At 37.9% G+C, this 25,950-nt stretch overlaps 1 protein-coding gene across 1 annotated transcript in view; it reads left to right on the plus strand.

Moving 5' to 3' along the window:
- Nucleotides 1-25,950, plus strand: part of SPOCK3 (SPARC (osteonectin), cwcv and kazal like domains proteoglycan 3) — a 95,668-nt gene that overhangs the window by 20,403 nt on the left and 49,315 nt on the right. Inside the window, exons 3-4 of the mRNA XM_065736211.1 lie at nt 13,559-13,604; nt 21,687-21,801. Of these exons, the coding sequence (XP_065592283.1) occupies nt 13,559-13,604; nt 21,687-21,801 (161 nt within the window). The remainder of the gene's footprint in view (nt 1-13,558; nt 13,605-21,686; nt 21,802-25,950) is intronic.

The raw sequence follows: 25,950 nt of genomic DNA on the forward strand, positions 1-25,950 counted from the left end.
CACTGGAGATTCAAGGCTATGGTTTATAACTGCAGTTATAATATAGTGCTGTTGAATTTACATTTGAGCATTCTCAATAAATACATCTTGTATTTATGCTCTTTTTTTCTCTTGGCTATAACCTTGTGGGAGAATGCCACTGAGTGGAGGAGTGAGAGCAAAATAATGGCTCTGCTTCTTCCTGTGACTCAAATTTCAGTTCATTTTGTTGAACAGTGGTTTGGTTTTTGTTGTTTGTTTGTTTCCTGCAAGTCATCCATTAATTTGGAAAGTAACTTGTCTGAAAGCTATGATCTTTTTAGAAAGTAACTGTAGATACCATCAGCCTGTTTTCATTTTCTTTCCTTTAACAAAAAATCAAAAACACAGAACTTTGTGACAGAGAAGACATTAGTCTTTCAAGGACAAAGTGAAACTAGCTTTTGGTGAAGAGCCTGTTGAATAGAATGTGCTGCTGGAGAGAAAAGTTTTAGGTTTTTTTTTTCCTCCACTTTTGTAGATTAGTAGTCCTGCTCCAAGGAACAGAAGAGTAAAAGCTGCTCAGCCAACTGTGACTTTCACACTGGGCAGGCGTCTTCCAAAACAAATGGATTGAGACTACTATGAAAATTGCATATTAGTTTACGTCTTAAATGTTGGCTGACAAGTAAGAAAAAGGAAAATATGTCAAATTTTATGTTAGCAATGATTAAAAAGCAGTAGAAAAGAAATTGAAAGACATAGCTCCTGCTTAATTCTACTTAGTACCTTGTTCGTATTGTCACTCTTCTTCCTCCCTGTTGTTAAGATATAGTAGAAAGAGAAGAAATACTAAGAACAGAAGAATTAGTATGAAAAAAATGTGGATTCTCATAAGAAGCTGCTTAATGTTATAGGACTCTCCATCTGTAGGAAGAAATGGTGAAGAACAATCACTGGTCTGCTTTTTTTCCCCCTTTAAAAATTTCTGAGTATGTATGTATCTGCATAACTGTTCTTGGGGCTGATTGGAGATGGAGCCAGAAAAATATGATTTATAAGGGTGTGTTTTTGACGTTTATTGTTGTAGTCTTTATTTTTTAGTAAGTTATCCTCTGTAGGAGCATGATCAGCTTCCAGTGCAAAGCATGCCCATTTTGCCCTTGCAAGAAGTACTTTGCCTGAGGAAGTTTGACCGAAGGCCCACTGCTGTCAGATATGACAGTAAGCTGACTTTACAAAATCCAGGTTGGATGGCAGAAAGGAGCTCAGTGCACGCAGTGGTGATGAGTTCTTCATTTAGCAGTCATTTACTGGTACTGAATAAAATATAACCTTTGTTGTGGCTGTGAGAATTCCACAATCAACGGCTTACGTTAAAAAATAATTATACAAATTAAGATGCATATCCTATAATTATTTAGGGTGGAAAAGACCCATAAGGTCGTCAAGTGCAAACATCATCTGCCCATACCAAGTCCACCACTGGAACGTGTTTATAGATGCCACATCTACACAGCACTTAAATAACTCCAGGGATGTGGTCTGCACCTCTTCCCTGTGCAGCCTGTTTCAATGTCTGACATCTCTTTCTATGAAGAAATTCTTCGTGACGTCTAATCCAAACCTCTCCTGCTGTGACTCCAGGCCATTTCCTGAAATGAGAAGTCTTTAATATTTCTGGCATCCTGATTTGTATCTGTTAGATGGTATATAGGAGAGTTGATACTGTTCCATCATGTTGGGGATGGAGTGGACATTTTGGAGCCTATTGGCTGATATATTTTTGGCCTTGTTTCTTACTGTTTACTTTCTGAAGCATTATCCTTCTGTTATTCTGATCTTCCTCTGGTAAAACTGCAGAAAAGCAGTTGTGAATGAGGGCAGTGAAATATTTAGCATGCATTTTGTGCTGGTTTGTCATGGTAACTAAGATTGCGTCATATTGTAGCGGTGCTAGGTAGGCTCATGGTAAAAGCACAAGGATTTGTTTTGTAATGCTGACAGGCAACTAGTTTATTGCAGAATGTAAGTGACAGAGAAAGAAATTGTGTGTTATTTTCAGAGGTTAATTTTATGGTAGATGAAAATGCACTGTGAAATACCATCAGCATTGTGCTTCTGCTGCATTAAGCCATCATTTTCTACAATGATAGCAGTTTTTACTACTGAAATCCTGTCGTATCTTCTTTGTAATCGATAGCTGTGAAAACTGTGCTGCTTGTGAGACAAATCAGAATCAAATATTGTCAACGTTTGCAGGGAAGGTCACACTGAGAGAGCCTGATTCCTTTTCCATGCATGCAATGTAGCTCTTTTAGAATCAGAGTGGAGTTAAACAAATATAACGAGTTATCCATATTTATTTTTTTTCCTCTGAAACTTTTAGTTATCTCCATTTGTAGCTGTGAGGCTGTAGCTGGTTTCTGCATGAGCAGTCTTCCCAGTTCTGAGCTTTCCTTGGGCAGGGATTCTAGATTTGTACTGGCAGTCAAACGTATGATATCTTATTGAATTTGATGTGTCATTTTTTTATATAAGTTGGTTAGAAAAATGCTTCGTTTCAATAGTGAAAGCATTATAGAATGGAAAGCAAAGGAAGTGTCCTTTTACTGATACAAGTATAACCTAATTCTAAACTTCTAATAAAACAAATTTCCTGAAGAATTAAGCTCTAGGTACAGAAGGTCTGTGGTACACCGTATCTATCCTGTTTCCTGTAGTAAAAGATGAGGAACTTTTTGTGTTAAAATTCAGGATTATATGGAAGATATAACTAAACTTACACTGAACGTGTGAAAAGCAGCTTGTTATAATTAGTTACTTTCAGAGTCTCTTTTCCTGCTTATATTGAGTGCAACCATTTATATTACTTTATTTTCTAATATGAAAACTGATGAAGTCTAGTCCGAAGGTCAGGAGATCCTTTGGAAATCCTTTCCTTGGCTTTAGCATAATGCTCTAGAGGTACTTAGAGTAATAGATATGTGATAAATGTAGAGATTGGTTTATAGGTACTAAAAAAAGTACATTTAATTTAGTCTGATTTCCCTTTAGCTCAGCTTACGCTTTAAAATAAGCTTCAGTAAAATGCTACAGAATACTTCAGAACAGGAAAGAGAAAACTGCTTGGGAAGGAAGAGTAGACAGCATAGAGCACTTTGAAACAGGGCTTGATTCTGAAGCTAATGGAGTGAAAGAAAGGCTAAGACGGCTGATGTTCACAACCTGCCCTCTATTTGGAAGGGAACCAAAATCCATTGCACTGTGTGCTGTACAGCTGAAATGATCCCATTCTCAGACAGAATATGGCAGGTTTTAGTGCTCGTTCTATTTTAAGGCAAACTGAAGGTACTGACTGTATTTGAAACGCAGGGGAATCTCCAGAATACAAAATGTAATTTCCTAATTGAACATCAAAAAAACGAATCTTCCATTTTTATATGGAAAGAGTTATGTCAGTTGTAATTACAGCTACCAAGAGTTTAGTCAAACAGTCAGGCCTTCGGTATTAAGTCCCATAGAAGAGAAAAGGCTTCTAGCAGCACAGTCCTTTCTAATACACAATTTCAGCACAAGTTCAACGCTGACTTTGTGTGTCACGTACTCGAGCATCAGCAGTTTCCTGCAGCAGCTGGCATTATCCTTCGTCAGGCATCCTGGCACAGACCAAATCTCCTCAGTTTGAGATTAAAGGCAGTAGTAACCCACCACAGGGCCTGAGAAACTGAGATAACAGAATGCTTTTGTGGGTTGGAAAGTGATGATGTTAGGGTGCAGTAAGGTTGTGATATTCAAGACCCTCCTGGGCACCTTCCAGTGCAGCCTGCTGTAAGGGGCCTGCTTTGGCAGGGGGTTTGGACTCTATGGTCTATGGAGGTCACAAGAAAGACACTTGACAAGTATTTCTTAAGGGATGAGTAAAAGCAATTAAATGAAGGTCACGCTACCATTAGTGCTTGAGAATCTGAACAGCCAGACAACTTTTTGAGATGGAAAAATGTATCTCAATAATGAATTAATTAGTTAGCTGATGCAGAACTTTTATTGGGAAGAAAGCTGATGAGGCAAAGTTTATAGTAGGGCAAGTCATTATTGCTGGTATGAGTTTGGGATTTCGTTTTCACATTAAATATAAATTGAAAGATCAAATCCAAACCTTACTGGTGTTTGTTGAAAGAGTGGCACATTCTTAAGGCTGTAGCTGTGAAGTGCATTTCCCGTGGAGATGAACTAAAGCCTATATTTCTTGTTTGGCACAGGGGACATAGTTAAGCTTGCAATTATTTTTCTAAGGAATGGACTCTGGCTGCGTTTTCCTCAAACAAACACAAAGAAAGATGTGAAATTCCTTTTTGGCTGCAGAGTAGCTATTTCTTTTCCATGAAGAAGCTTATCTCCAAACTCACCTAGCCAAACAATGGAAGCCAATTCCAGTGGTGATGTGCAAGGTTAGAATACTGCTGTACAGTGTACACTGCTCAAATTCAGCTTTCTTAAACTGTGTGGTAAATGATTTTTATTGTACTGAGTAAAATGCAACTCATGTCGATCGTACCACGTTATCTAAATTTGCTAATCATTATTTTTTAGGGGTGCTAAATTTGTCATTCTCTCATTGGCAAGGAGTGTGAGAAAGCTGTCTGTGTCTCACAAATCAAAAGGGATGACTGAGTTGTTTAAAACACAGCTCTTGCCTTCTTACCAACATCAAGTGAGGCGCTGGCACAGGTTGTCTGGGGAGGTGGTGGATACCCCATCCTTGGAGATTCGTGAGGTCAGGCTGGATGGTGCTCTGAGCATCCTGACGTAGCTGCAGGCATCCCTGTTCACTGCAGGGGAGTTGGACTAGGTGGCCTTTAAATCTACTGATGAATGTGTTCTTAGTAATTAAAACAATTATAATATCAGAACGAGCGTAATATTTATATTGTATGTATAAAGACTATTTAATGTGTTTATATAAATATATTTGTGTTATTAATACAAAGCTATATACATCATATATAATATATGTGTATGTATATAGCTTTATATTATATATATAAAGAAATAAAGCAACAGATCATACCAAATATTCTTGTGACTAGTTATATCATCCTTGCGAACAAGTTTGATTGTGTTAAAATTTTGCCCATAGTGTACAGAAATAAGCAGTGATGTTTACTCTGAAACTCGGCAATGTGTATGTTCTAATTCCAATAAAATCAATATTTCTTTCTGATAACTGAAGGTTAGCTTAACACAGAGGTGATACATTCTGAGAAAGTAAGCAAAGTGCAGCTTTGGACAGCAGGAGAAAAACCATGTCTCATAGATGAGACAAAACAGTCAAGAAATAGCATAGTAACTGCATCAAAATCAGGTAGTCCACCAAGTGATAGCATCAAAACTGAGGGGAAACTGTATGACAACGAACTTCTTAGATCTCTACAGACACCTGTAGGCATGCTTCACTTTGAGGAGCACACTACTGGCTGTGTTTCAGCCGGAGATTAAAAATCCGTTTGGTGCTGAGGTTGTGATGGCTGCCACCAGGCTGTGCAGGTCTAACGAGTTCCCCCATTCTCTCCAAAATACACTCAACTAATTTGCCTCTTAACACTTGGTGCTGCAGGAGCAGTCCTTTGTCAGTCAGGCCCATCACCAGCTTGGATGCTCCTCGCTAACTTAGTGCTAAAAATTGCAAAGCCTCTGAAGAAAGCTTCATCTCCCCTCCACCCTCGCTTATGCCCAACAAACCTCTCTTTCTGAGCATAGATTTCCACTTGATAACTGAAGTGCTCTTAAAAATACCAAGCACGTGACTTTTGGTTGTGTAAGGTTTTCATTTATAACTGAAAATGGCTTTTTTTCCCTTGCCTCACTAGTTCAGTCCTGCGGAGAAGGTTCTTCCGTTATCGAGATTCAGTGTTTTTCCATCTTCTATAGCATGCGGTAGGAACAGTGAACTGTGATAATAAACTGCCCCTTCACAGGAGGTCTTCTATGAAAAGCAGGTTATAATAGATCAGGAATATTTATGAGTACACATTTAGTGTAGGAATCTGGCTTCATGCATGTACTCTCTCATTTTTTACCCTTTCTTAGACGTGCTTGATGCTACAAAACCTTGGCAAGACCTTTTTCTTACAGACACTGGGATATGCCAAACTGAAAACAACATTTAATCCTTGCACAGTTTTTATGACAGTATCAGTGCTGGTCAGGAGCTGGATCTTTATAAGTTTTGGTCTGACAGTTTCTGCTTCAATGGTGCAGTTAAATAGGGCTTACCTGAAGGTAGCATTTCTTATCTGCAGGGTAGTGACAGCAATAAAAAGATTCGTAATGCAAATATACGTATACATATATATATTTATTTATAGCCTTCAGTATCTTGTTATAGCCTTCAGTATCTGTTCTTGTACTTACAAGTGCTCTTCCATATTTTTCTTGTCCTTTCTGGGGGTCCTGGTGCAACCCTTCTTGTTTTTTACAGCAGCCTTCAAGCTGTGGTTTTCTAATCATCGAACTAATTCCAATTAACATGTCTTATTTACTTGTGTAGCTAAGTTCTAGAGTTGCTGGTTATTCCACTCTACAGAAGTGGTGATCTATTGGAAGATACCTATACATCACTCTAAAAACATACTTTGAGATATTACACGTAGAATGCTTTGCTAAATACTTACTAATTTATTTGTATTTTAACTTATGCCAACATCATTGGTAGGCTATCAAAATTGCTTAATAAAAATATGTTTCAGTTTTTACGGTCTTAAAAGTGATTGCAATTTCTTTCAAAATTGAGGTGCTTATGTGATGCATGTCTACTTTAATGTAAGTGTATAAAATTACTTAATTTTTCAGATGTTTCTAAATAGTGATAATCAATCTCCTCCAGTGTGCAAAATAGACTTTTTTTCCCCCCTTCTTTTACTGCCCATACTACTTTGCAGTAAAAGCAAACAAATATTAATCCAAGAGCTTTATGCTCGTGTTCCAGGTGTCAGTCAGTTCCTAACTACATTACAGCATTGTGTACCTTGGAGGCAACCCTTCTTTCTCACTGAGAGCTCAAAAGATCTCCGTGTTTGAGCCTGTGAACTTAATAATACAAAGGGATGGAGGGAGGTCTTAATGCAGACTGCAACTATTGACATACGTTCAGCCTTCAACCCATTACTCAACCTGTTCAGGGTGTTCATCTCTGTATCATTTGGGAACAGTAGCTGTTACTTAATGACTATGGTTGTCACTCACCATATTAAACCTTATTTTATGACTCACTGCAAAGGATGTCTTTCTCCCTGTTCTGGCCTTTTTCTGCTAACACCATTCTGCTGCTGCTAGAAAAATACTTTTCAGCCCAGAAGAAAACAAGTTATTCATCAGACAATCAAAATTTAGTCTCATGCCTCTGAAATGCATGTACTTTATATGAGTGGCTCTGATTTGGGAAAATAAATGTGTATTTCTCAAGTCTTCAGCTTCATGCTGAGAGTAGTACGAGATACATTAACTGAACTTATTATTTCCCCTTACAGCCTAAGAAAAATCTTTCTAATTCCTGGTGATCTCTGTCCCACACACTGATGAGGGAAGGACCTTACAAAGAACTAGCTTTTTCCTCTAAGTACAAACAGATGAGATCTACCTGAGTGATGTTGTTGAGGTTAGAACAGCAAAGCTGAGACTTTACTTCCTGCAAAACTCTTTTAAATGAGAGCTTAATTACTGCCCAGTGTTCATCTGTTTGCTTTAATGGAAGCCGTGTCCTTACAGTTTCTGGTGCTTTTCATTGTACTTGCACATTCTATGCTGTCTTAGGTCTGAACGTTTTGATTAGGAGCGGTGTCCTGATCTTTGAGTAATACCTAATATAATGACATTCTGTCTTGATTTGAGTCCTAAGGAGAAAAATAAATTTGTTTCTAAACACTGATTCATTTTAGTCCATCTTAATTAAATTCTCCTCTCTGGACCCGTTTCTCTCTGGGCTGTAGTTATCAGCCCAGTGAGCTGCCAGCAGGATTCTGTTGACTAGCAGCAACTGGAATCATTGGGTTCTAGCAAAATTGGCTTGCTCTTTTGATTTCCTTTTATTGTGGGATCTATTAATCAGTTAAAACCGGGCAAATGGTCTTCTTCATTCTTTCTGTGGTTATTTGTTGTATCAGTATGTTCACTCTGCTTCCTTAGTTCTAGTGGAGAATGCTGCATCTTGTTTCTTTCACAGAATGAGATGAAATAACACAGGTTGCTGTCATTGGGGATGCTTTATTTTAGATAAGGCAATCCATAGATAAACCTACCAGGAAACACAGATTGGATTCTGTCAGGGAATATATGTTCTTCCTCATAGACAGAAGTATCTGCCAGAAGAGTTTTGAGGGAGCTTTTCCATTTTTATTAACGTTGGTAGGAAGATTGGGAGTAGCAGCATGCTTGACATCATAGCTAACACAATTCAATTTAAAAATGCTCCAGCTCAGCCTTCTTATTCTATCTCAATGTGAATTACAAGCAGAAAAATTACAAGCTCTAGTTAAAGCTATAGAATGGAGATAGGCTTACAGTTGTTCTTGCCCTGTTGCCAAATCATTATCCTGCTGTCACTGTATTGGTTTTGTTGGAGATTAAGATACCGCTTCTAAAATGCACGTGCAGAATTTTTGCACTCAGCGTTCGCTGCAGATACACTTAGAGATTGTTTCTAAAACAGCAAAGTATTAGAGGTAAATAATTGAGTAACAGTGATCTGTGAATAAAACAGGATTGGGAAAATGTTAAATAGCATGTTTTGAAAAAGCCAGTACCAGTACAGCTCTGTGTTATTCTGATATCAGCAACTTCACTGTAAAATAATGAAATGCCATGTTTAACATATAGTTCTTGGTATATTAGCTGTGTAGACATATATACATTATAACAGTCCTGAGGTTGTTTTTTTTTGCTTTACTCTACTTAATGACTACATTGAAACTCTGATATCTGAGTTTCTAGGTCATGGGATTACGGGTTTGGAGCTCAAAGGTGTTAACAGTGCAAAACATCTTTCCACAGTGTTCTGGAGCTCTGTTATCTGATCCTCTTGAATTCCTTGCTTTTTTACATGTACAGCTATGCCTGTCAGGAGCAGTTTCTCTTATTTAGTTAGAAAATAAATTTGTTTCTTCAGTAACAAGGAGATAATGCAAAATAATAATAATAATAATGAGAGGAAAATGGTTCAGTAAGAAAGAGGCGGACACATTAATGAACAAAAATTTCTTTATATTGTGAATTCCAAGCTCTGTTAAAGAGAAAAGAAAAATGTAAAAGACAACGACATGCCTTCCTTCGTACTGAAATATGGAACCGTACTTCATGTAGGGCTTGGATACTCTTTACCATCAAGTCTTAAGTGTGTATGTACTTACATAGAGAAGCTAACTATTCAGTTACCCTTTGCATCTACTCCTCCACATAAAACCATGACAGCGGGTCAACTTTGGGGATGCTGAAGTGGAGCGTACTTATTTTTGGCACAGCCTTAGCATCTCAGGATGAGCAGTGGCCTGCAGACAGAGCTGTGTACTTCCACCTGGCGTTTCACAGGTGGTGGATAAGTACCACACCGTACAAACTTTCAGTAAATGCAAACTTGTCCTTTCTTTGTTACCCACGATGAGCACTGGGACCTGATTGAGTATAGTGTCAAAAGTTAAGAATGAGAATGAGGTGCTCAGATACCTCATTTTCTATTAGGCTGATTGGGTAATTTTTTACACTTAGATGTTAGAAGACAAAATGATCTTCCCAAAGACTTGGGGAAGGTGTTTGTCCTTTAAACAAGATGCATCAGAGTCAGTGCCTCTAGAATACCTACAGTAACGTTTTTCAATAACTGGAATAAGATAATTTAAGGATTATAATGGTATTTCAGCCATCAAATTCTTGTTGTGGTATGTCATTAATCAAAATTTATTATCATGTGTCTGATAATCTCGTGAAATGAGTTTATGTTCTTAGAATTCCCAGTGCACCTGCGGATTTTGCTTTTTTCCTTTTTCATTTCTGTTTATTAAAAAATACCTTCTTAATCTTTTATCTGGCATAAAATTCTGTTCTTATACATCTTATAAACCTACTGCCAAAAGAATCAGTAAAGCATATTAATAGCTTGCATCAGAAAATACATCGTTTCTGTGTTAGTAGTTTGATTACATTAAAACAGTGACATTTAATGGCAATTGAAGACAGTGCATGTCAAATGCTTATACTGTTTTTCATAGTCAGTGCTTTTTCTACACTTTTTAATTTGAATCTTATGTCAGCATCCTTGCTGATTTATGATATTCTTAAGCTTTTGTATTATTGACCATGTCTTTATGTAACTTAATTGCAAGTGGACCAGTAGGGGCAAGAGGGCATAAAAAGGCTTTGAACTTGATGGTTTTATTGATAAATTAAAATTACCTTCTTACATTTCATTTTTTAATAAACAAGATTTTTCAGTTTTCTGGAGAGCACCCTGATGTGGTTCATCATAGGTGAGAGCCTCACAGTAATGTTGGCCGTTTCTTACAGAACAGTTGTGTGAGTTGTCTCCACTCTAACAGAAGTGATAGGAGCACTCTGTAGTCTGTTATTTATTGTTCCACCACCCTTCTCTTCTTCAGACTACGTGCAATGCTCAGAAAGTAAGTTTTTGCTCCTGTTACCAATGGTTTGTACATGAGTGAATAGGCATCTGTGTAATCTGCTTTTGTCTCAACTGTGAACTTTACTCTTGTAGTACAATTAATCTGATTTAAGGACCTCCTCGTGTGTTGAATCCTGACATCATAACAGGAGTGTAACTGATTTTTTTTTTTATTTGTTTTCTGGGAAAAAGGTGGTTCTTATTTTTTTTTAATGTTATGTATAATAATCTCTGGATAATGCACTTTTAAAGCAACAGTGTTCTGTGATTTTTATAGGAATTTAGCAGATTCAGCTTTAGTATTAATTCATTCCTCTCCAAAAAGTTTTCCACTATTCTCTCAGTATTTATATGGCATTTTATATGGCATTCGGGGTTTTCTACATGTTACCGTGCCCCATGGTACATAGCTATTTATTAGTGCAATGGGTATGCTTTAGATTGAGGCTTCAATGAGTTTCATACAGTTTCAAGAAGAGCAGTAAGGATGAATTCTCTGTTTAGAATACCTAGATATCTTTACATAGCTAACACTGGAAAAGCATTGTGGTTATTCTGACAAGTGTGTGACATTCTTCCACTTTGCTTCAGTACCTTCAGCCCCTCGAATGTGCCCAGAACAAATCTAAGAGAGTCCCTGAAGAAAATAGTGAGTTAGACACCTTCTGAGAGGTTTCTTTTTGTGTTTATAGAGGGTTCAAGGATTGGCTAGATGCTGTAACACTATTTACCCTTCAGTGTCAACCGTGTATTTGTTCATTCAGTTTTCAATCCTGTTCTTACATTAAAATAATGAAAAATGAGGCTTTGTACATTCCTATTATTCTCGTGATGATATCCTGAAGAGCATACTGAATATTTTAAGAGTCAGCATTTTATTTACTGAAGGTCAGGAAAGTTCTGAATGTAACAGGAGGCCACATCTTTAAGGCTTGAGTAGCTTTAGGAATAGTTGTAAAAGCATCATACTGCCAGATATGGAACCGAGGGCCTTGAATGAGACTCAGTTAACTACTTTCCCTGTTTTAAAGAGCCGTGTGAAGATTTTGTTTTAAGTAGTCAGCAGCAGGCTTTGTTTTAGTCATGGGTGATGTGAAAACATAACTGTTCAGGAAAATCTGTAGAGATACGTGATGTTTTTGTGTAGCATACTGCGGTTTGTGTTGACGTTTTATTCAGTGTATTAAAAAAGACTTCAGATTTTGAAATAGAAGCTGCTAAGAAAAAAAGTTTATGAAGAAAAAGCAATGAAAATGGTGTATGTTACTGTTTTAATAGCACTGCCTTGTAACTTCTTTTTAAAAGGTACACGCATTCGAAATGTATCTGCTTTTGTTACTCCAGTATTTGCTAGAGTGTATGTAACGTAACAGAAAGCCTTTTCTTCATAGAAAATCCTGATCCATTTGATGTAACAGAGAGGGGACTACGCATAACCATTTTGGGGAAAACTTGAGCTCCAGAGAATAGAAGTTAAAGTGAAAAATTATGACTAGCTGCCTTGGGGAAACACAGGAAGAAGCTAACAGAAAACAGGATTTTCTGTTCATACCCTATATCCCTATACAAGGCAACCGAAGTGGGATGCCATAGCATCCTACAATACGTGTTTGAAATAAAATGAAAAAGAAATTGAGCAGTGCCCTGTAATAACATTCACATATTGTGCTTTTTGCAAGCACTGAAAGTTATACAGCACGGTATGATTCATGAAAGAGCATTACATTAGAGCTGCTTCAAAGCTGTTCAGACTACCCCTGTAGGAGTAACATCTCCATATTTACTATTAGGAGGAATGTAATTGGCAAACACTGTCGCAGTGGTGATTTCTGCTCATCTTGCAGTGTTTTAAACTCGTGTGACTTGCAGTATGTATTTATGTAGTAATCAGAAAGGCAGTTAGCATTGTTAATCTGTGTGGCATTGAGTAAAAGAATGTATACGTATGTGTTCATGGCTGTGATTCTCATCTGTACTTCCAGATTGTGCTCATTTATGTCTTCATGTTCCAAAGGAGACACTCCCATCAAAACAGCTTTTACTAATAAAACATAATCAGTGAAAGTTCAGGATGCAGCCGCTATTTCCCCATCTTTGAAGTAAAATTATTGTCCTACTAAAGGCCAGTGTACGTTTTGTTCTTGCAGATGTGTTTGGTCTTTGATCATACTTTTAGTTGTGATTATGTGGCTTCGACAGCTGGACGGGGCTCACATTTTCCCAATAGTTTTACTTTTCTATAAATTGAGGTTTCTTGGTGATCTTTCATCCTTTTGGGTCGAACTGCTGGATGTGATAAAACACTCTGTGATCGCTGTACTTAGTGAACCTAGATTTATTCACAAATTAAAATGACTACAGTCTTGATTAATTAAGAGGATATTTGATGTTTAGGAAGCTGATTTGTAGAAAATTGAGCTACTTAGAATTATTTAATTCCAGATTTTACAGTTGAAAACTGCAAAACAGAATATCTTTCTAAAATTTATATATGATTCTTTAGGATTTCATTATATTTATTTAACAGTGACATTGGAGCTTTGACTTTGAAAAATTAATAGCGGAAGACATAATTAAATGTTTCAATATCTTAGATGCAGCAAAACTACTGTGATATTTTAAAAGCAGAACTAGAAGCATAGCCTCTGTCAGTACTTTGAGAAATAACTTCATTGTCAGTGTTAGTGAGTGATACTCTTTGTGTAGCCTTTCTACGTGATGAGTACAGATGACCTCTGAAAAACAGTTTTATTCTGTATGTGTGATTTGTCCCATTACGATGACTGTAATCTTTTTCTCATTTGTTTTTCACTGCTTACCTTTTCTAGGAAGTAGAGGTTGGTATTTATCTTCTGTCTTTTATGATCAAATGACTTTTGCATGTACACTGATTTGTGATGTTTTACTAAATGTAGGTTGTTTCTCCCACAGGATGATTATTTTCGCACGTGGAGTCCGGGTAAACCGTTTGATCAAGGTAAGATTCTGCTACTGTTGGTTTTTCTGTATGGGTTAAGATTAAAATATTTATAAACGTGTTTCTGTTTTAGAATAACTCTGAAACTGTGAGTTTGTTATCTTCTCTCTCATCAAATGATTGATATCGTAAGGGTCCAGAAGTTGACTTGTAGCCTAATTGCTTTACATATGTGACTTCTGCAAGCTTTTATTGATCAGAGGCAGAAAGAGGGCAGTAGCAAAGTAGCTTCAGGTTTCTCTTACCCAAACAAGTTAATGAATTTTGGGTCTTGTTTTGTTTTACACGTATACTTAAAGGTAGCTGCCCCTCTTCTGATGGAGCCCAGGATACCATTGGCCCTCTGAGCTGCAAGTGCACACTGCTGGCTCATCCACGAGGACCCCCAGGTCCTTCTTTACAGAGCTACTCTCAAGGAGTTCTTCTCCCAGTCTATAAATATCTGGGATTACTCCAACCCAAGTGCAAAACCTTGCACTTTGCTATGTTGAACCTCATTAGGTTCACACAGGTCCACCTTTTGAGTTAGTTGAGGTCCCTCTGGATGGCATCCCTTTGTTGTAATGTGTCAACCACACCACTCAGCTTGGTGCCGTGGGCAAACTTGCTGAGGGTGCTCTCAAGCCCATCATCCTTGTCGCTGATGAAGATGTTGAAGAGCATGGGTCCCATTTTGCTTGCTCCACCCTAGGAGAGCCTCACTGTGTCCCTTTCCCCCTTCCTATCTAGTTTAAAGGTCCTGCAGTGGCACCAACCTTTCAGCCACTTATTCATTACCTGGGGTCTTGCAGCCTGTTCCGTATCCCTTTCCCTCTCAATTTATAATGAGAATTAGAACCAAGAAGCCAACAATAAAATCAAAACAACTGAATAATTTGGCTTTCTGAAATGAGAAGAATACTGCTACATAAGGTGATTATGATATATAATAGCAGGTATTGTAAAGAAACTTCCTAGTGGCTGCTTATTTCACAAACTATACTTCTCTCTTCATTGTATGCTAATACATTAGGATTGTTCTTGATTTTGGTCCTCCGACTGCTCAAAGAAAGACTGGCTTCCTCTTGATCAATGACTGCATTTTACTGAAGGCCCTTCATCTCAGAAACAAGCTTCTCACTTCACTAGAAAGTACCTTAGTCCCTTCTTCTTTGGCTTCTGATAGGGAGATGTGGTGTGTAAATTTGCTTTTTGTGTAAGAACAGTAATAAGTTATACTTTGATTAACGATTTAATGGTGTCAGAGTCATTAAGTAGAATGCAGTGTAAATGTTGGTGCTGATATGTTATCATGTATCTGCTGCTCTTATTTTCTTTTCCAACTGTCTGTTGGTTTTGCTGAAGATAGTGAAGACTGAAACTTCTCACGCTTAGGCTTGTGTTCCTCTGAGTTCTTTGTGAATCCTGATGCTAATGCTTCTTGAATGCTTTCCTGAGTTCAGAAACAAGCCAACTAAGAAAATGTGTTAAGGTTATTTTCTATACTTCGTTAGCAAAATGTACTACTGGGTAGACAGTATTTTAAAAGCATGCCTATGGATTTCAAATCTCTATTTTCACAGACCTGTTAACTGAAAATTAACGCTAAAGAGCAAAATGCAACTGCTGAGTGGTTCTTTTATCCACGTTTTACTGCCTGATTTATAACTGAATAACGAGTATTGCTAGCTGGGGACACTTCTTAATAATAATAGTTATGCCAAAATTCTGATACATATGCAGTTTTGTCTTAATTATTCAACCTTTTGCATAAAGATTATCAGCTATTTTTACCTACCAGCGCAGAGCTTTTCCATTTTAATAATATAATAGCTCCCCTACAGTCGTTGTCAGTGAATTAACCTCAGCAGGAAACACTTAGCGTGATTTTAGCAATTATATTGAGCTGAGCTATACGTCAAAAGATTTGCAGTTTCTCACAGTTTTCTATACTCCGATTGTCACACAGATATTCTTTATAAACAGAGGTTTGTGTGCTGCTGGTTGTTGTTTTGTTTGTTTTGAGAGTGCATGGATAATACCATGCCCTCGAGTAGAACTGGGAATAGTACTGGAAGGTGGGAGGTTTCACAGCCAGTATCTTGTTCTCATTCTTCATCTTGTCAGAATTGGCTTCCCCTTACTTTTAGAAGTGATTTCTGGAAACACAGCAAAACGTAGAAAATAAAATATACACTTATTCTCTCTTCAGATGAGAGAAGTGGTGTGGTACTTTGTGGGAAGAGCCGTTCGTACTACGTAGGTGGGGGAACCTTATGGGACAGGAGTGAATGCGATGTTTATGGCTTGCTGAAGAAATCATGTCCTTTTGGATTCTCTGTCATACAGTCGTGATGTTCCCAGCACATTTCTTTGACCTGAGATAAGGAGAAGCTTTTGTAGTCTACCAACACTCACTTCTTCCTAACTATTATTCCAAGCCTGAGCTCTAAACAAGGCTCCTCTTGTCTAAAGTTCAGAGTTGACAGAGTTCAAAGTCAAATGAGATCTAACTGTAAATTCTCTTTCTTCAACCTCAAGAAGCATACATGGAGGCTTGGGATTTTTTCATCTTTTCTGTTTGATTTCTTATAACCAAGATGAGAAAGCAGTAGATGGGACACAGTGAGTGCCTGCTGAGGCACTGTGCTCTGCTGGGGCTTGCTGCAAGCCATGCAGAGTGTGTTAGAGCATCTTCACAAGGCCTTCCCCTCGTTCTGTTACTGCTGTGCAATTTTCTGCTACTCTCCATCAAGTGAGAGTATTCCATTAGAAAAGCATTTTCCCAAGTGAAAGCATGAAGCTCCTGAGTGCAGGATCATTTTTAATGTAAACTTGCAGCAGGAGACTAGGATTGCAATAAAAAGCCAGGTCTAAATAGGAGCAGCAGCAATCTCCCAAATCTGCTGCATCACAGATGTAATATACTGATGGAGGTAGGAGATATGGGCCACGTGTCAACAAGTTTTGGGCAAAGAGGTTCTCTGAGGTTAGAAATAGTTAGCTAACTTCTTCTGTTTTTGTTGTTGTTGTTTGTTCGTTTTGTTTGTTTAATATTTGCTTCTTTTCATTGTATTTGTTGTATCAGTGTTTGGCTTTTCAGAAACTTGTCTGTGGATGTGTGAAAGTATGGGATAAGCACATCTTGAAATTCAGCCTCTGAACTCCAGCTCTGCTCAGGCAGAGGATTTTTCTCCTTCCTATTTTCTATGGGGGAAAAAATGGATTACAGGCACTACCGGTGCTTTTACAGAAATATTCCGCTTTTTGCTGCCTTAAGTTTTAGCAATTTTACACAAAGAAATTACAAATCAAATTCAGTAATTTAAAAACCTAGACATGAAGAGCTACGAAGACTTTCAGCTGCATAAGCCCCAGCTGCCTATATGCCATACAAATGTGTTATTAGTCACTCACCATGTTGTGTGTTCTTATGAACACTGACACAGTGACATAGGAGGCGTCACATTGGGAGCAGCCCTTCTATGCTTGCACTCCATACATTGCTGTTTTTCTTCTGAGATCCCTATGATTCTTAAAAACTTTTCTAAAATGCCCGTAGACTTCTGGGGTACAGATAATATGTCTCCACAGGTGGTTTTTTTTCAGAACACATCCTTAATCTGAGCTGAAATTTCAACGTTAATACGTTAGGACATTTAAAGGGACGTGGTTAAGAAGATCCAAACAACAATACAAACCAACGATACCTTCAGGGTGTCCACTCCCCATGGAAATGTCATCCCATGTTTCATCCACTATGTGAAAATTCTCCGCTGTCCCTACCAGGTGCTTCTGTGGAGCAAAGGAAAGCATCATCTGCACTTATATATATATATATAAAGAATATTTATATACATATATATATACACACACACACACACACTAGTGTCTTTGTGTATGCAACTTTACTCATTAACTTCACCCTAAAAGCCACTTATATCTGCAGTCTAAAAATAAAATGTACTAGAAGTATGTCGTATTTTTATCAGATGTAAGGGTAGAAAATGAAGAAAATATGGTTTATTAATTTTGCTGAAACGTACGTTAAAGACACTCAAAATATTCAACTTCTAGCAGTCCAAAGAACACAAATCATACTAACCACCTTTTCTATAACAATTTTAAGGACAAAGTGTACCTATGAGTAGCAACGCAATGTGATTCATGAAAAACTCAGATTTTTGTCAAAAATAATAGCTGTTCTGTATTATTTTCTAAAGTAATGTTATATTTTTGTATTCATATAAATATTTTTATGAGATACAGAATTGAAACATTTACTGAAATGCATCTATATGCATACATATATAATCAGAAGAGTTCAGTGGGAGCAAGTATTCTTTGGATAAATGTCAAATAGCATTGTAAGGAAAGGCATCGGTGGATTGAAATGCAGCTAATAACATTCCTCCCATCTTTTACTATAACTTAAGATTCTGCAGCAAAACCAATTAAGTATCACTGTACCTTTTCAGAGCAAGAGGCCCTGCAGTGTTTGGATACTTCCAATCATCACTTATTAATATCCACAAAATTACACAGATCTGTCTGCTTGTACAGATCTGACATCTTAAATTGTATTAACATAAGAATGCCTTTCAGTATATACCAAATTACAAAAGAATGAGTTCCAGCACTGCTAAGGCAGCCAGAAGTAAAAAGTGGTCAAGTCTGCTCTCTTTGGAGTGGCAGCTTCTGGTTTGTGAACCTCAGCAGGAGCTCCTTTGTTCCCATCTTCTGGGCCTTGCCAGCAGATCAGAGGGAGAAGGGAGGTGCCCAGTTGTATACTGCCTTCACTGGATACAGTGGTATCACCCCCAGTCTCCCATAGCAAGCTGGAGCTATTTGCTCACAGGACAGATTGGCCACCAGTAAATACTCCTGGTCTTTCAAATATGAGGTTGTCCACACAGTGATTGCTACACAATGACACCCACCACTCACCTCCTAGATAAGTCAGAAATGCCTCAAAGTGAGCTTCCAGCCAAGAAAGAAGGGTTCAGACAGTAGTTTTTCAAAGCAGTTAATATGAATCAATCCAGTTTAGATGTTGGTTTGCCTAGGGTTGTAGCTTAGGCATATGACTAATTATTGATATTCCAGTTGATTTTTAGTTTTCTCTCCTACCTCTTAAACTAGTGGAATTAAACCACTCAGTGGATGCTCAAAACGTCTCTTAGGTTTTGGCAAGTTGAGCATGAAGCCCAGTTCTTTTTCCACCAATCATAAATGAAACTTGAACTTTAGAGGAGAATAAAATTTCAGTGTGAAAACTCTGCCCTTTAACGTTTTTTCCCCATTTGTTCTTGCTAGGTATGGAAAACGCCATATCTCTGATTGCAAAATACTACTCCTTTACTGTCATTTCTACCACAGAGCTTCTGTCAAGAGGATTGCTATGCTGTCTTGCTTTCACTCTATTTCCTATTATATTCCCAATAAAAATGATCTGGCTAATGTCAGTTTCTGGGACTGCTAGCTGGAAATTGACTTAAAGAACAGATTACGAGAAGCTTTCCTGCGTTGCTGTTCCAAATTTGAATGATAAATAAATAGACCCATTAGTAATAACTGAATCAGTTCTTATGAGTATTCATTGCTTCCTTAGGATGTGAGGATAACAAATCCATGTCTGTCTGTAAGAAGTCACCTAAGTGAAGAAATGAACCTAATTCCATTCCAAATGTGGAGATTGCTTTTAATTAACAATGCGAGTTCTTAAAGGAAGATTGGATGGTAGAAATCATTTTTTACTTAATTCTTTATATAACTCCAATATAAATTTTTCTGCTTAGTTATATTTAAGTAGCACTACACTTTGGTGTTACTTTGGGGAAATACATGTTTAATAGAATCATAGAGTGGTTTGGTTTGGAAGGGCCCCTTATTCACCGAGTCCCAACCCCCTGCTCCAGGCAGGGACACCTGCCTCTAGACCAGGTTGCCCACAGCCCCGTGCAACCTGGACTAAATAACCTATAGCAAGCACTTGGCTTTTTTTTGTGCATTATGAGCTAAATCGAGTTGGATATTGTGTTAACAAAGCTAAGATCAGGCTTTTGTCTTTAGAAGTTGTTTGAATCTGACTTTCTAGGAAGTCAGCTGATATATTATAGGGCACTGATAAATGATTTCTTGAAAGCCAATTTCCAGTAAGAACATAGTACTGTTTTGTAGCTGCCTATTGTAGCAGAAAGTGAAAGCAGTGTGATTTGTTGCCAATGAAAGGTTGCATGCTCAGAATGGGGGTAACACAGGCGTGTTTAAACACTGTTCACTAGAAAAAGCAGTGAAGAATGAGATTCAGTTCTGTATCTTTCCTGAGTTAGCCTGTCTGAGTTATAGACTTAGATTACATCAGTTATACTTTCCTTGGAAACAAGGCTCAGTCAGGTAAGTCCCTGCAGTGTAAGGAGAGTCTGGTTCTTCTAGAGCATGAAAAACTGTTGATTTAGGAATGTTTTTTCCTTGTGATATAGAATTTGCTCTGCAGTTTGCATGAGAACTGACCGTGTGTGCTTCATCAGCTCCAGGCACAAAGAAATAAAGTTTATTTTACTATTCTTTTTAAATAAAGTTCCCTTGTTTTTATAAACTTCTGATTTCTTTTAGTCTTTTAGATTTTCTTTTAGCTAATGGTGGTGTCTGTGCTGAAAGACAGCATTTTGTAGCTGAGAATTTGTTCTATCAGGCACTGTTACTGCGCCCTTTGTATCTGTTGTAGTTTCCATGAAAACAAATAGGAAGCATTATTTCAGAGCATTGTTATGTATGTAGAGATATATTTCTGCTCAAAATAAAATGGTGTATAAAAATATGTAAAAGAACGAGAAGTAGTTAAAGGTTTTAACATATCAATTATGTATTCCTCCAAATGAAGTATTAATCTGTTCTCTGATTATACACCTTATATAATCTGATACTTGCTACGTATATGTATTGTATGTGAACTGTTGAACCATGGTCTGAAGCACTGATGGATCAGGTGAGGTGAGCACTGAGTCAGCTGCAGGAGCACAGGTGAAGGCAATGCACCTGTGTGACCAGAAGGGGTGGCTCCACCTCTCCCATATCCCATTTAAGGGCTGACCAGGGCTGGGGAAGGATCTCTTGTTGGATCTTGTTGATCTTGTTGGATCAAAAAGTTGAGGTCCCTTTATCACTGCTCGCAGTCAAGAAAAAGAATTAAATGCAAAGATGCCTAATCCTGTGTGCATGTAAGCACACAAATTTGCCCCTAGGATGAGTTTATCACATTTACTGTCATAGTTAGGGATCTTTTACAAGATCAAAATAAAATCAAGCTCTGTAAACACAAAATAGAGTTCAGATATGCCATTCTAATTTGCATGCTGTTTATTTGGTACAGATTAGGTTTTAGGTTTTTGACACTTAGAAGATGTAATCGGGATCAGTGTGTGAGCTGTCTGGATTTGAATCTGATTTTCTGAATATCTGAAATAGATTGCAAATGTTACAATAATTGGGAATCACTTTTGTTGGTCACTTTTGTTGTTGCTACCTGGATTTCTAGGATGTTCGTGTCATCTTAAACTACTTAAAACCAGTCAGTCAATGATGTTATCATTGGATGACAGTGATATTTGTCTATTTAATATTCAGAAAGGTACTGATTTAAGAAACCAGGATTACTCACGGGGAACAACAGGTTGGAGGCCAAAAAACAAAAATAGCTCAGAATCACAGAATCACTTTAACCTTTCCTGGTGTGATTATTCTGTGTGTGAAACAGTGTGTGCTACCATCATTTTGAGATACGTCTCATCGAACATATCAGACATCAAAAAGCGGAGAAATCTGTACAGAATGAGACAAATGGGAAGAGGGAAAATATGAAATATACAGAATGTATGTTTTGTGAAGGTACATTTTCCTGGGTAAGGCACCTTTGTTTCACCTTACTATTGAAATTCCTGCACTTTATGCTGATGGAGATCAGAACCTTTCGTTTCGGTGAGCTGTGAAAAGGACAGGCCAGCCCTCCCCCACGCTGGTGGGTTTTGTGCGTGCTGTGTTTTATTTTTGTTTAATTTGCATGTTTCTTGATAATGGCTAATGACTTTCTAAAATTATTTTTAGCTTTAGATCCGGCTAAAGACCCGTGTTTAAAGATGAAATGTAGTCGGCATAAGGTCTGTGTTGCTCAGGATCAGCAGACTGCTGTTTGCATTAGTCACCGAAGGCTTACACACAGGTAAATACTTTAAAGTTCATCCTGGAGACGCTTCCAATAGTGTTCATGACTGACTGTAAACCAAAAGTATAGTATAATTAATTTAGTTATGTAACAACATATAAGCAGTGGATGTTAGAAGTAATTATGCGTGCATAATTTGATTAGACTGTTTAATATTTGATTTTTTTAATAGGCTGTTAAGCTAGAGGGCGTACATACTTAGAATAACACAAGCTGATGATACAACTGCATTTAAGGAAATACCAACCATACCAGTACCAAAGAAATCTAATGACTGTGATAATGTCCTGCTGCTACACACGCATCACTCCTTATATGAAATATCTTTCTTTATCTTTTTCTTTCTTTTTTAATTGATCTTTTTCTTGGAAACAATTCCAGGCCCTCTATTTATGTAGGTCTCAGTGTGGCAAAATGTTAATGTTCTGCTCTGGCTTGATTTGGGGAAGGCAGTGTATTAGGTATGGGGCATGAAACTTTCCCTTAGCTGGATCATGAGATTATCATCTGCTCAGGAGCTGGAGTCAAGTGGCACTTTCGGTCTGGAGTAGTTGCAGTTCATTGTGGGAAACCTAGCATAGGAGAAAGGCCCACTGAACTTCAGTAACGGGACTGAATTCAGGATTTGATAATGTTTCTTGTTCAGTAGGGGCAGAAAAGAGTAAGAAAAAAAGACATGTAATGTAAAAGGATAATTTCAAGCTTGTAAGAGAGCCAGCACTGTGTAATGAATGGCATAAAGAGTGTTCTCAGCATCTAGTTACATTTAAACACATCCATCTGTATCCTTTTAAACAAGCTGAGTAGTACATAGTGAAAGAACAAGTTTAAACTGTTGAGATATGCAGCTGCAGCAAATGAATGAAAACTTATCTGTACAGGTATGCTGTTCATACCAAGTAATCTCAGGATACAGCTAACTATTTCAGTTTAATGAAATGTTGCACATAATAAGCTGAAAGAATTGTTTTCAGACAAATCCAGGGATGTTAATGTCATCTGTGTGAATTTTTTGGGAGTATGTCTGTGTTGATTGTAAGAACGCAGTTGTTAACAATTGTTAACGATTTCTGAATGTGGTACTCTCTGAACAATTTATAAAATTTAATCTCAGTGTTTTCCTTTTTTACTTCCTGTGTGTTTTTGCTGGTGGTGTTCTTCAAAGATTTGGTAATTTCAGTAATTCCTGATTTATTTATTCCTTTTTATTAAGAAGGGAAAAAAAAGGCAGTTGGGGACATCTTCTGGGAAATAATTGAGTCCTTTTTATGGGTTGCTGAGAACTCTTCATAAAGAGTGGGCAATTGGATGTACCTTGTAGATCTGTAGGTGTTCCAGAGATCATTCTCAAGACATCTGCACAGGGAAATTAACATGCGAACTAATAGAACGGCAAAGGTTACGTTCTAGGGACAGTAAAGAGGGGACAAATGAAAGGTTTGTAAGCACCTTTGGGCTACTTCAGGGAGGAGGCTGAGATGTGCTGGTATAGCAGAATAGATTATTCTGGAAAGTTATCTAGCTGACACTGTCTGACTTCCCTGTTATTAGAAGCACTGCATCCATGCAGCATTATTATTTTGTAGAGGAATTGGGGTATAAGGGTTTTACTGCCTCTTTGAGGCGATAGCATAGGCAGAGACACCTGCCAGTTCCCTCAGGACCCTTGAATGCATCTCATCAGATCCCACGGACTTGTGCATCTTCCAGTTCCTTAGATGGTCTCAAACCATCTACAGTGGATGGTTCTTCCTTTTTTCCCAGTCCCTGCCTTAGCCTACTGTGGCTAGAGCTCTTGGTGGTAAAAACTGAGGCAAAAAGAGTTGCTCAGCCTTCTCCGTGTCCTGACCAGTCAGATCTCCCTTCTGGAGGGGGCTCGCATTCTCTGAGCTCTTCATCACACTGACCCTTTAGAGATAAGCTTATCCTGTTGCCCTTCACATCCCTGGCCAGGTTTATTTCTACAGAGCTTTAGCTTTCCTGACTGCTTGCACAGTTTCTCTCTATTCCTCCCAGGCTATCTGTCCTTGCTTCTTCTCTTCCCCCAAACCATCTCTTAGGACCTATCTGGACATACAGAAACTTACTGTTCCCCCCCACACTTTCTTAAGTGGTGGTAGGTGATTTTTTTCAATGAATAGCTTCTGTGACTGAATTAGTAGTGTTAATCCAGGAGCATGCACCCCTTCAGAAAGTGTTTTATGAAGTCACGGGGTTTGGTGAGATCAAGAGATGATCATGGCATTCTTAATGATGTTATGCTCGTAAATTCAGTTTCCAAGTTTGTTCATTTCAGTTGTCCATGAGGTAATTCCTTTTTCTGGAGTTTAACGTTTTTATCAGATTCATAATATTAAATAGGATGACCACAGCACTAATTTCCCAGGGTATTTTTTATTTTAAAGGAAAATTTTCCTTATTGAAGATGCCTAAGGTGAGTTGCATGGATTCATAGGTACATTAGGTTGGAAAGGACCTACAAGATCATCTAGTCCAACCATCCTCCTATCACCATCCCTCCCCAACTACTAAATCAAATCCCTTAGCACCTCATCTAAACGCTTCTTGAACAGCGCTAGGGATGGTGCCTCACCCACCTCCCTAGGCAGGCCATCCCAGTGCCTGACCACTCTTTCAGAGACAAAATGTTTCCTCAGGTCTAATCTAAATCTTCCCTGAGTTACTTTAATTCTGCAGTGCTGGAGTATTCACATGCTGTGCCGATCATGATTAAACTGCCTGAGAAATTTTAGGGGTGATGTACATGTGGGGAGTTGAAAAGCTTTTTCCTGATACTGTTGAATATTACCTGTTGTGACGGTGCTTTTATTGCTACAGTATCTCTGAGGGAATGAGGCAGTCAGGGAAGAGAAACTTGTGCCAGATGAATAAGGCTTACTCTTTTTTTTTCTATAGAGTTCTTTTAGATTCTTCATTTTATTATTGTAATAGAACGTATGCGTATACTGACTTCTTGTTGTGATGAGTGTTTAATCACACAAAGAGCATTGGGGGAGCTATTTTTTTAACTCAAATGCCTGTATTTCACTATATAAAGCATTAAGATGAGCAATTTTTAATCTTCACTTAAATTTCATTCAAATTGGGGAAGAATACTTCAAGCATTTTGTTAAATATTTAATAATCGTTTTAATGAAATGACACAGAAATTAAGTGCAAGTATTACAGTTTCATATCTTAACTTATGTGTAATTGGAGTTTAATTATTCTTAATGACAAATCAAGATGTTAAATATATTATTTATATATAGTAAGGCTGGCCGAAGAAGTGGTTTTGCTCAAAGGCAAAAGAACAAATGTGTGAAGGGAAAATATTTTAAATTAGTGAAATTTTGATATAAAAGCTGGAATTGAAAAGTCTTCTCCACAAAGTTCAGAAATTTTTTAGTTCTCGAATTGCAGCTCACAGCAGTGTTCTTCTTCAGGCTTTCTTCCTCTACTGTCTTGGTTATGTATTTGCAAGTGTTACAGAAAAGCCTCAGTGTGGGCCTACAGAATTCACTTTCCTTAACTGGTGTGAGGGTTGGATGATGTTTGTTGAGATGTGATTGCCTTTGTAGGGCTTCAAAACCAACCACTGCATTTCCCTATCCCTTCCATGGGGTTGTGTGTGTGTTGGGTAAGCCTAGGTTTGCTATTCATTCTGTGGCAGCAGAGATCATGGTTTCCCCTCGGGGTTGTTTCCACGGTGGTGGCAAATTTTCTTCTAATGAGATTCTGCACTACATCATCATCTGACACAAAGACTTATTGTGCAGTGAAGATCGTGCAGTTTTGGCAAAAAAAGGGCAAAATACATGTTGTATACCATTCCTTATAAGAGTAGCTTGGAATATCAATGCTTTAGAAATTGTCAAGGCGTGATTAGAGTTGTCAGGAGTTTGCTGATGGCGTGTAATTCTGTTTGCCTATCGGCTGGTCACAACTGTATTGGAAGTGGTATGCTATGGTCTTGGCTGTATCCAACAGGGAAGAAAAATAAGGGAAATATTTCAAAGGGGAAAACATGCAGTGTATATGGTAATATATTCATTCAAATACTTCTGTGTGGATTGCTGCGCGAAAAGAGTAGCTGCCTGCCCTAGAATGCATGATAAGCAAATAATTCAGAATCTGATGTGGAGT

Source organism: Cyrtonyx montezumae, unplaced genomic scaffold, assembly GCF_038088225.1.
Source record: "Cyrtonyx montezumae isolate F1298 unplaced genomic scaffold, pur_monq_1.0 scaffold_2, whole genome shotgun sequence".
NCBI lineage: Eukaryota > Metazoa > Chordata > Aves > Galliformes > Odontophoridae > Cyrtonyx > Cyrtonyx montezumae.